The following is a 12,743-nucleotide window of genomic DNA, read 5'->3' on the forward strand; positions in this document are numbered from 1 at the left end:
CTAGATATCCTCCTGGAAGTGATAGGTCATCAGGTGACATCATTGCCGAGCACACTTACACGTATCTACATTCATGGAAGTGCAAACAATCAGTTGTCAACTTATGTTTTGACACAACAGCATCAAACACTGGACACGTTACAGCTGCCTGTGTTACCATTCAATCAAAACTGGACCGTGCTCTTCTGTGGTGTGCATGTCGCCATCATGTTGGAGAGGTAATCCTGGATCATGTGTTTGACGTTCTCAAAATTGAGGCATCAAAGTCTCCAGAAGTATCTTTGTTCCAAAAATTCCAGAAGAATTGGGAACGCATATCGCATGCAAAGAATGAAAGTTTAACCAAAATTGACATTTCCATGTACAATGACTATGCACAACAGCTGCTTTTATCCTGCAAAAACAAGGTTTTAAGCACAATCCGCACAAGCGCTTCATACTGTAGGGAAGACTACAAGGAAATGGCACAACTCTGCCAGGTAGTCCTCGATGATGATGTCACAAAACAAGGAACACTCCACAGACCAGGGGCCATGCATAAAGCAAGGTGGATGTCAAAGATTCTTTATTCCATCAAAATATGCCTACTTGAAGAGCAAATTTCTCTACTACCTCGAGGAACTGTAACAACACAACATCAACAGAAAAAACTGAAGGAGTTTGTTGTTTTTGTTGTTTATATTTATTGTGATTGGTGGCTCATATGTCAGTCTGCTTCAAATGCCCCATGGTTTGATTTGTGCTTTTACAAGACTCTGCTCAACTATAAAGCTGTCAACTCAACCATTTCAGTCAGCGCTGTGAAAGCCTTTGATAGACATTTGTGGTATTTAACCCCAGAACTGGTTGTTTTGGCACTGTTCAGCAATGCAATTCCTCAAAAGGATCGTCGTGCCCTTGCAGATGTGTTACTGGCCATACAACCAGATGAAATGCCAAGCACTCCAAAACACCGCTACGGTTCTGGATATGGCAAACCGTCATTTCCAAAAATTACAGAAGCGACAACCCTGGCTGATCTTGTGAACGAGGACTCGTGGTTTACAGTAAACCTTCTTCACCTAGATATGACCTTCCTAACAGAGGATGTTGACACTTGGCAGAACAATGAGCACTTCAAGGCAGCCAAGTCCATTGTGGATGGGCTTAATGTTGTGAATGACCCTGCGGAGAGAGCAGTAAAGCTCGCAACTGATTTTGTCTCAACTGCAAGAAGAGAAGACCACTTCCAAAATCTTCTTCAAGTGGTTGAATGTGACCGCAAAGCGAGGCCAAATTTGCGGAAACGAGCAAAGTTGGAGTAGTGACATTGGCGTTGTGCTTAATACATTTTCAAACTTTTAATCAATGAAAGTACAATACTACAACACTGTACTACAACTTTGTAATATGAAGAACGATTTTGGTTAATTTTACATTGACATGTAAGGTTGTTTTAACTGTTTGATATTAGGCATTTAGTAAAAGTAGGACTTTACTTTTGTATATAGGTATAATGGTTAATTTTACATTATCTTGTAGTTAATTTTACATTATCTTGTAAAGTAGTTTAGCTGTGGCCCTAAATGGCCCTAAATATATAAAAGTGGCCGGTGGCCACCCAGGACCACCTCTGATTTCATCTATTTTTTGCATACATACTTCTACCAACAAGTGTAACATTTGAGGGAATAGACATTAAAATACAACAACTTTTTGAAAATCATGGGGCGTTTGATGCACCCTAATATATATATATATATAAATGAATGATCGTTTTAAGGCCATTTTTCCACGCTGGAGCGGGGGTTAGCCATGCGGGCCCTATGACAATCATGGTTCCCTATTTGAGGCAATGTTTGTATGGCCGGATGCCCTTCCTGACGCCAACCCTTGGTCACGCTCTGATGATGCACAGGGATACGGTGTACCTATTCTAAATCGGGGTCCACACCGTGATCATTCATCCCAGCAAGCTCGTACTCAATTTTGCCAACCTCGGAAGGTTGACAGGCTGAGTCAACCCCCTTGGCGTTAATTCAGCGATAGACGGGGATTCGAACCCAGGATCCTAGGATCCCAAGCCGGCACCCTAATCGCTAAGCCAACACCAGGCTAGCGCACGCACGCGCACGCATGCACGCACGCACACAAACACACACACACAAAACATCAAAAGAAACTTATCAAATCTTTTGAAGGACACTCATTGAAATCCTCCACGCCAAAATGAAAAATATTTGAACACAGAGGTAAAGTTCAGCTATCTTTACGAAACACATGTCAATAAGGCAAAAACAAAAAGCATGAACATCACAAGGGGTGGTGCAACAAACGTCACAACACTGCACACAAAGACACACACCTGAATACAGTCCAAAACAAAATGACACAGGAATGGACACAACACTCCTAACAGTCAAGGACAGAATGACAGCAGTCCTCAATATCGTGTGTCCTCCATGAGCTGTGATGCAGGCTGTACACCTCCGACGCATGCTCTGTATCAGGCATCTCATCAGGTCCTGGGGTCTGATGTGGTCCGAGGTGCTGCAGGACACGTGGGCGATTGCCGACAGGGTGCAAGACACTGACCCAGTCATGGAGAGGTACCTCAAGTTCAAGAGTGGCTTAGATGATGTGCTGCTCCCATACAAAGAGCTACATAAAATATTGGACAATCTGTCAGGCAGCTCCCCATTACCCATTTCTTCAGCCCTACTCCCTCCACCTCAAGATCACCAACACCCTCTCCTGCCTTCCTCTCAGCGTCCTCACCAGCATTCTCACCAGTGTCCTCTCCTTCTCCTACCTCTCCCTCAGGACACGATTTTGTTGCACCATCATTTGGGTCACCCTCAAAATTCGAGAAACTCTTGGGATTTTAATTCATTACCATCATCAGAAACATCATCATTTGCAAGTTGCGTGTGTTTGTAAAATAAAAAATTTAAACGGTGCATGATGGTGTTGTATTTTTTTATTTAATTTCATGGTGCGGTATGGTTAAGCACTTTTAATAAACTGTAAGCACATTCCTTCAGTAAATTGGAAACGGTACCTGGTGTTGTCGTTTTTTATTTAATTTTACGCATTTTTTATGAAACTGTAATCATGTGCATTTGCGGTCGAAAACATTTTAAACTTTTAAAAATTTCCTCTTGTGAATCAGGAACTGCCGGGAACCTATAACCCATCCCCATTTTCCCTATTGAAAGAATGCCGCGGCATACACTCGCGGGATTTTCATCAACCTTCGCGGATTATCGTCGACATACACAGGTTTTGTCTCGCCATTTCCCGGACTTTCATCGACCTTCGCGGATTATCGTCGACATTCTCGGGATTTGCCTCACCATTGGCAGATTTTGCCTCGCCATTCGCGGTTTGTTCCTCCATTTGTGGATTTTCACGACTCAGGAACCTATCCCCCCTTTTTCCATTGAAACAATGCCCCGCTATTCGTGGTTTCGCAATTTGCGAGATTTTCCAGGAAAGTATCCCCCACTAATAGCGGGGGCCCACGGTACACAATTTCGCTTCAATCGATTAAGTAGTTCAAGAGAAGGATTTTTTTAAAGTTGTTGGTAAATCCAATATGGCTACAGATCTACGTAACCAATGACGTTTTAATTATCAACATTGTTACCCCCATGGGTAGTTGATATATTTAACATTTCGGATCCATCGGTTCAGCAGTTTGAGAGAAGACGGTTTTTTTTTTGTAAGATTTTAGCATAAATCCAATATGGATGCCATACAATGTGTTCTATGATGTTGAGATTTTCAAACAATATTCCCCATGGCGAGTTGATCACATGCATGAAGTTTTACATCGATCTGTTAAGGCAGTTAAGCAGTTCTTTTTTAGGTTTTTATTTTCAATCCAATATGGCCACTAGACCACGTGACTGATGACATCATACATTTAATTCTTCAGACATCGGGTTGTACGTATATACCACATATACAATATACATATACAACATATACAACCAGTATAAAAGATGTGGTATTCCATCGGCTGGAATACCACATCACCGATGACATCATAATTATCACCTTATATACCCGTTCTGGTATCACCTTCTATACCCACAATGGGGAGTTGACATAGGCAAAGTTTCAATTTTTTTTTCGTTGAGCGGTTTTGGAGATGTCGTCCAATTTTTCTCCTTTATTACAATATGGCTGTCATATCATGTGACCTATGAAATCAGAGTTATCAATAAAATATACCCCATGGAGAGTCCCTGCTTTGTTCATATGAAATCAGAGTTATCAATAAAATATACCCCATGGAGAGTCTTTAAAGTTTCACAATGAGCGGACAAGCGGTTGCAGAGGGAAAAAAAAAAAAATATATATATATATATATAGACATGGACATACACAGATACATCGACAGACAGACAATATTCCCCATGGGATGCAAGTCCATGGGCTACCAGTGCCCGGGGACTTACAGTTGCATGGGCACTGCAATAGTTTCGCATTCCCTCCGGGCCGAGACCAATAACAGTAAGACATCCAAGCTTGCACAATTCCAGTCCCATCAAGCATCGGCCAAAGATACCGAGCTATGGAGAACTTCAGAACACTCTCATCGAATGTCAGCACATTCTTTGTGCTTCCTAATTCTCCAAGTACATAAAATGACGGACTTGTGAAATATTGCAACCTGGCAGGGTTAGAAGGTCAAAGAATAGCTGATACTTTAGTTTGGGCAAACGAGACAATGCAGGCAAGCTGGAGTCGTTCATGAGAAAAAGACAAGATTTCCAGTAAAACTGTAGAGCTGGGGGGAAGAATAGCTTTAGGTAAACAGCTACACAGTGCTGGAGGTTAAAAAAAAAGAAAAAGTAAATAAACCGAGTACAAGCATTTGAAAGAATTTTTTTTTTTTTTTTTACAACAATGCTAGTTTTTACAACAACAATTGAGAACCATTGAGTGATCTCAAAGTAATAGACTCCAGCTGCAAAATCAACGAGATGATATTTATAGAATACTTGCCCTGCGTAGTCAACTTGGTGCGAGCCAACTCTTCTGTTTTTGAAGGTTTTTTTTTTTTCTTTGATCTAATATGGCTGCCAGACCACGTGAGCGATTACATCATAAATTTACATTCTCTAATATAATTGTTGCATAGATCACGCTCAATACATTTCAAACTGATCAGACTAAGCGTTGTCCCTGTCAAATTTTGACGTCATAATTATGGCACCAATGACGTAATTGTTAAGAACACTTATTCCCCAGGCAGAGTTCTTTAGAATTAGCCAGGTTTCAATATTTTCCATGGAGCAGTTTTGGAGATATAGAGGTGCAACGTTTTTCGGTTGTTCCAAGGTGGTGCCTGTACCACGTGACATATGACGTCATAATTATCATTAAAATATTCTACTGAAGGAAGCGCTCCTATGGTGAAAATTTAGTGTCAATCGGACCAAGAATTGCAGAGAAAAAATTCATCCTGATCGAATTGAGCATTGTACTTGTCGAATAATGACGTCATCATGAAGGCACCAATGACATCATCAACATGTCTTATTCCCCATGGGGCGTACTTGACAATGGGCCTTGCTTCAATTTTACATTGATGTGGAATGATTATGAATAAAAAAAAATTATACAGGCAGAGGCGCTCCTCTGGTAAAATTTTGTGTCAATCGGACCAACGGTTGCTGAGAAAATGAGTTTTTTTAATGCAGACACGTCACACGTACGCACCCGAATGCCTAACCCTGCTTTTCACTTCGCGAACGCAGGGTAACAAGCTGGAGCATTTGACATTGCAGAGCCTTACTGGGGTAAATATAAATTATTGTACATCTGAGAGTGAACACTAAAGTACCGTACCCACACAGGCACAATCTGCCTCTCCTGTCAATTTGAGAATGAGCAAAGCTAATATTACTCATTTCGACTACAACCAACATGCAAATGAATGTGCAATTCCATTAGACCGCACTCGGAGTGGGAGAGCAGCCCATCGGATTCGTACTCCCCATCCTTCAGCCTCTTGCTGGGATATTCAACTCATCTTAAATCATAAATAAATGCATATAATCTGCTATTTGGATCCAAAACAAAAATAAAAATCTTCGGATTCATGTGAAAGCTTTTCCAGTTGCGAGTTGGTGGATTCCAGTGATTCAACAGCTTTATGCGCTCTGAACAGCTCAATTTGATATCCCTGTGCACAGCAAATAATCTCCTTACTACAGGAGGGTTCCAATGGCACCCAAGAAAGATTAAGAAACCCCATTAAAAGAGAGCAATCGTTTAAAAGACCATGCAGTATTAATCTTGAACAAATATTGAGCAACTGCATGTAAACATGATGTAAAGGAACCTCATCATCCATCATTCTGGTGTTTCACAGGAAGGGCGATTCATCAATGCCTGTGCCGTCCCTCAGATGGATGTTAAACCATGTACCCGTCCCACCTCCCCAGCCCTCCCCCTTCCACAGATCTACCGACGTCCTTGTTCTCTACTGTTGTCGTGCTTGTGTGCTTTCCTCTCACTCCCCCTGTCTTCCGCTCCCTTCATTGCATGTTTTATGTGTCTGCATGTTTTCATGTTCAATGTGTTAGCTCTTACACAAGCCTCGATTCTGTATCCCCCCCCCCCCCCCCCAAAAAAAACAAAAAAAACAAACAAAAAAAAAACTGGGTGCCCCATTTGAGGCATTAGTTGGTGGACGTTAAAGATCAAAGGGTGTCCTTCGTGAAGAGTAGGCGAGCCATCGCCAGCACCCTATACAAATTCCAAAATTCCTGCCATACCTACCCTACAAAGGCCATTGCATCAGCGGCACAGCCATGCCCTCAGCCAATAATACTACTCCACAGCCATGTGATGTATACAAATGAAGAAGATTCTATAACATGCACTACATGGTTGGCTGGCACCAACACGCACGCACGCACACACACGATGACTGTGGAATGTATTTGCACAAACACAGTATAGCGTTATTCAACAATGAACTGTGTCTTCCAAAGGTTATGGGTCTCTGTGGTCTCGCATACAAAATTCCCATCAACATTTTAGTTATGGTTGAATTTTAAAAAGGCAGTTAAAAATGTGAAAAGGGAAAAGGAGGAGGAATTGGGTGAGATTAGGTGGGGAGGAAAAGCAAAAAAACCGAAATAAATTATAAATAAGACAAAGGGGTCGAGAATAAATATAGGAATAAAGAGAAGACGGGGGAAGGGAGGGCATAAACGAATATAGAGAAAGATTGAAAGGGGAAAAAAATGGTCCACTGATCAATGATCCACATCCACTGATCCACCATCTCACCTGGCTGGTTTGAATCCATGCAAGGGTGTAGGCAGTCAGTTGCCTGGTGTCCAGAATTTCCGCAGTTGTAACACGAAAGTTTTGGCTTTGGCTGTGTGGGCCCAGGACCAATTCCCAAGGAGCCACCTGGGCATTCAAACTCTGTGCGCGTCTCGCCCATGTCGGGCAGTGTTGGTGTCGCAAACCCTGTTCCTGGTGACGGCTGAACCTGCGGTGAAGCATAGTATGGGAAGCGGTGTGCACCATACTGTGCCGTTTGGTAGAAAGCAGGTGGTGCACCAAGTGTGAGGGGGTATTGGGTACCAGACGAGGCTGATGCTGCCGCTGCAGTCACTGCTACAAAGGGGAATGGGGGTGGTGGAGGTGGAGGCGCTTGTGGTGCTACTGCCAAGGCAGCCGAGTAGTAACCAGCATAACTAAAAGCAGCAGAGGAGTGAGGTGGTGGCACTGTGACTCTTGAAACAACGGTGCCACAGCCTCTATGGCATCCACACGTTCCGCAAGCCGACAGCATGGCAGGGATGGCAGAAAGGCGGGCCTCTGCTTCCGGCGGTTTGCTTTGTTGGCCAAAGAATGCTGACGTGCCATCCGGAAGAATCTCTGACCGTCCAGTAAAACAGTCTCCAGTCTTTCTCTGGACTGGATCTGAAGGGACACACAAAGAAACATCACCACCACAAACTGGGATGGAGTTCCTTCCAGGCGGGTCTCTGTTAGATTCGTATGCAGACGGAAGACGCCGTGATATGGGTTCAGTTCCATGGTCTTGGCGCTCAGTTGGCACACTTTCGACACGCCGTGGTTTTCGGGATATTCGGGCCATTTTGCTTTGAGGCCTGGGTGCCCGCTGTAGGCTATTTTCAGGAAGAAAGGATGGAGGAAGGGAAAAACGAGAGGCAGAGAAACGTGGTGGGAAGTAACCAGTCTCCAGAGGCACTGGGAAAGGTCCTGCAGCTCCGGGTGCTGGAGTCAATGAAGCAGAGGGTGCAGTCGTTAGGGGTAGGCAAGAATCAGGTACACAACGAATGCCACCTGTCCATTCCTTATCCAACACAGACGAAGCCCCAACTGTCGCAGAAACGGTCATTGATGTCACTGCAGTCGACACTGCCACACAAACATTTTTGCTGACAGAATCAGAAACACGAGCACGAGGTGAAAAGGGAACACCAGCCTGGGAATAAGGGGTGAGCATAGGGACAGGAGGTTGTGATTGCTGTTGAGCAGCAGTCCCACGACTGGGACTTGGGTTGCGATTGGCTGGCAAACGGCTAAAAGAAAGCGCCATGGGCATGGGGCTATAGACAGCCGTGCCGAGGCTAAGTGTGGCAAGCATCGAGCCAAGCGCGTTACTAGTAGAAGTACTGGGGTTCTGCACCAAGCCGCAAGGCTCGCCTGACTTAGAGACGCCCGCAGTTGCAGAGACAGCAACAAAAGGTGAAAGTGGCTGCTCCATTACATGTGCTGGGAGCTGAGCGGGTGTCATGTTGCCAAACATCTGTCTGTGCAACGGGCTGGCAAATGATGTGCAGGCCGAACCAAGTTGAAATGAAGTATTGGGGACTTGGCTTGGAGCTGAGGCTCCATCACTCTCTTGATCTCCCTCATCATGAGGTTCACCAGAATCTAGGGGGAGAAGAGGCAACAATGTGTTAAGTGTATGAGCTGGGTTTATTGCATGTAGAAGATTTGATTTCATTTGATTTGATGTTCCATACTCTTTAACAGAGTGTTGGTGCTGCCGAAGCAGTTTCTTGGCAAGGGTTATACTGGGTGGTTTGCCATTTCCGTCCCAGCCTTGTTTGCCAGTGCTCAATCCTTTTAAGTTTTTCAGCATCAAGCAAGGAAGCAGCACATACCATTTTAAAATATTTTGTACGTCCCGGGCAGGGTTTGAACCACCGGCCTCCCATACTCAGAGCGGACGCTCCAAGCATTATGCCACCAAGTCTGGCATCATTTAGAAGAAAGGATGCACAAATATTGTTATGTAGATATGGACAACGTCGTATACATCGGAAGACACCAACATTCCAGTTAGGTGGCACATGGGGCGTTTCAGTGGTGCAAGACCCACAACCTGTTCACGTCGTGACAGCCAATCTGCCATCTATCACTCAAAATGAATTTGTATAATTTAACTTGGCAAGCACCTGTTGAATGTTCAGATCTTTCACTCGCAGGGAGATCTGGGAGAAACCCTCGACCTTCAACATCGTTTCGCTCCCTGTATAAGACCAACAATCAATGTCAGGCAAAATATTTAAGACTCTGCTATTTGCTTAAATAATACAAGTCACTTGGGGAACTTAAAAATTGTCAATTCAAGCTAGACCTCACGAGCATAGCAGTTGTTTAGATTTAAGATGGAGGCCAAATTTGGTGAGGATGCCCCATTTACCAAAGGATAAGAGCATTTTGTGACATATTGTCAACAAAACTTAATTGTTATTCGGATTTCTCATTGTGGAATTTTTATTTTTGGAACAGGATGAAGATGTTACCTTTGGACCGTCACACTCCAAGGCACAGATGAAATGGCTTGTGCATCTGGAATCTAGAAAACAGCAAGCACAAAAACATTGAGATGACCAAATAATGAACCCTCATTGTTTAAAAAAAAAATTATCTGACATTCTAAAGTTGAAATCTAAACATCTGAAATAATGAAACTGAAAAAAGCCGAAATAATATGATGAAAACATAAAATAATGAAAATAATAAATAAAAAAATAATAATAATAAATAATAATAATAAATAAAAAAAGTAAAACAAACAAAATAATGCAATTTGTAAAAATAAAATAATTTAAAAATAAATAAATTAAATAAATTAATTTAATTAAATAAATAAAGACGAATAAATAATTTGTAAAAATAAATAAAAAAACATTTTAAAAAATAATAATGAAAACTAAATAAAACTGAAACAAGTACAGATACATTCAAAGTACACCGCCCCCATGCCAAATAATTAAATATCCTACAGCGCGGCATTGCCGGGGCGCCTACGGCACCCGGCAATACCGCAGTGCACCTCATCGAGGCTGCATTGGGAGGGAGAGGTGTACGCTAATTGATTGATTAATTGCAGAATTAAAATCAATAAAAGATTATCACAAATTATTGTCTTAATCAATTGGCTAATATCATAACTAAACCACTCATGCTTCATCTGAAGATGTATCTTTTAGAAATTAATTAAATAAGTCATTAATAAAAAAATAAATAATTAATTGATTCACCAATAAATAATTAATCGATTAAATGATTAATCAATAAATCAAAAATATCCTTGATAGCCACATCACTTGGTCACTGTCATGTCCAAATATTAGCTTCCCAGCTCAAAAGGTGCCTGAGATATTGGCCAAATGAGAAAGAAAATAAACTAGAACGGGCACTCGGTAGAGCGCATACCTTCGCCGCAGCTACTTTTGTTGCCAAAATAAAATTTTTGAGGTTGAAATGATCGCGGGAGATTGCGTTATAGTGATGACGTCCTGGATGGACATCTTCTTCTTCAGTCGCGCATAACTTTGAGTGAAATACGATCGAGTTAAAAATAGTCAGAATTTGAGCAAATCTGTTTCATTCGTTTGTTAATATGCCTCATCTATTGTCAAATCTGCAATTATAATTTTTTTTGAGGTTGAAATGATCGCGGGAGATCGCGTTATAGTGATGACGTACTGGATGGACATCTTCTTCTTCAGTCGCTCATAACTTTGAGTGAAATACGATCGAGTTAAAAATAGTCAGAATTTGAGCAAATCTGTTTCCCAAAATCTAATCAAATGTGTCCCGTATAATAACCAATCATCCCACCAAATTTCATGCAATTCGGTTGAATACTTTTTGAGTTATGCGATTAACATACACACACACAGACATACAAATAAATACACAGCGATCAAAACATAACCTTCCGCTTTTGCGAAGGTAATAAATGATTAATAATGAAAATAAATAAATAATAATCATTAAAAAATTGCATTATCAATCAATTCGGTCACAGAACACATAAACCACCACCATTTCATCAGAATTTGTAACTGGGGGAAAAAAAAAAAAAAGTCATTAATCAAATAATTAAAAAATTAATCGATTAATTGATTAATTAATAATTAATTAATCAATAAATCAAAAAGATCCTTGATAGCCACATCACTTGGTCACTCATGTCCAAATATTAGCTTCTGAGCTCAAAAGGTGCCTGAGATATTGGCCAAATGAGAAAGAAGATAAATAAATGCTTAATAATGAAAAGAAATAAATAATAATCATAAAAAAATTAAATTATTAATCAATTCGGTCAGAGAACAAATAAACCACCACCATTTCATCAGAATCTGTAACATTAAAAAAAAAAGTTTTTGTCATTAATCAATTCATTAAATAATTAAATAATTAATAAATTAATAAATAAATAATAATCATAAAAAAATTAAATTATTAATCAATTCGGTCAGAGAACACATAAACCACCACCATTTCATCAGAATCTGTAACTTAAAAAAAATAAATTTTTAGTCATTAATCGAATAATTAAATAATTAATCGATTAATTGATTTATTAATTAATAAATCAAAAATAGCCTTTGCAGCCAAATCACCTGGTCATTGGCATGTCCAAATATCAGCTTCCTAACTCAAAAGGTGCCTGAGTTAATGGTCAGAAGAGAAAGGAAATTTAATTAATTAAATAAGTACTTAATTACTCGCTAATAATTAAATAACTCCTCAATTAATTGATTAATCAAAAAACAAAAAATACCGTTTTTGACAAATGACTTGCTCACTACTGTGCCGAAATTTCAGCTTCCGAGCTCAAAGGACGGCTGAGATATCGCCCGGACAAACAAACAAGAAAGAAAACAAGAAAACAAACAAGAAAACAAACAAGTACAAATACATTCAAAGTACACCGCCCCATGCCAAATAATTAAATATGCTGCAGCGCGGCATTGCCGGGGCGCCTCTGGCGCCCGGCAATACCGCAGTGCAGCTCATTGAGGCTGCATTGGGAGGGAGAGGTGTACACTAATTGATTGATTAATTGTATAATTAAAATCAATAAAAGATTATCACAAAATATTTTCATAATCAATTGGCTAATCGCATAACTAAACCACTAGTGCTTCATCCGAAGATGTATCTTTTAGAAATTTAATTAAATAAGTCATTTATAAAAAATTAAATAATTAATTGATTACTCAATAAATAATTAATCGATTAATCAATAAATAATTAATAGATGAAATGATTAATCAATAAATCAAAAATATCCTTGATAGCCACATCACTTGGTCACTCATGTCCAAATATTAGCTTCCCAGCTCAAAAGGTGCCTGAGATATTGGCCAAATGAGAAAGAAAATAAATAAATGATTAATAATGAAAATAAATAAATAATAATCATAAAAAAATTAAATTATTAATCAATTTGG

At 40.4% G+C, this 12,743-nt stretch overlaps 1 protein-coding gene across 3 annotated transcripts in view; it reads right to left on the minus strand.

The window, feature by feature from the left end:
* LOC137429676 (uncharacterized) overlaps nt 1-12,743 on the minus strand; it is a 155,519-nt gene that overhangs the window by 30,988 nt on the left and 111,788 nt on the right. For all 3 annotated transcript variants that reach the window (XM_068119800.2, XM_068119799.2, XM_068119801.2), the window contains exons 7-9: nt 9,798-9,850; nt 9,447-9,520; nt 7,294-8,919 (exon numbers count right to left, since the gene is read on the minus strand). In XM_068119800.2, coding sequence (XP_067975901.2) covers nt 7,294-8,919; nt 9,447-9,520; nt 9,798-9,850 — 1,753 coding nt within the window. The remainder of the gene's footprint in view (nt 1-7,293; nt 8,920-9,446; nt 9,521-9,797; nt 9,851-12,743) is intronic.

This window comes from Myxine glutinosa, chromosome 6 (genome assembly GCF_964187855.1).
Source record: "Myxine glutinosa chromosome 6, kmMyxGlut1.1, whole genome shotgun sequence".
NCBI classification, from domain to species: Eukaryota; Metazoa; Chordata; class Myxini; order Myxiniformes; family Myxinidae; genus Myxine; species Myxine glutinosa.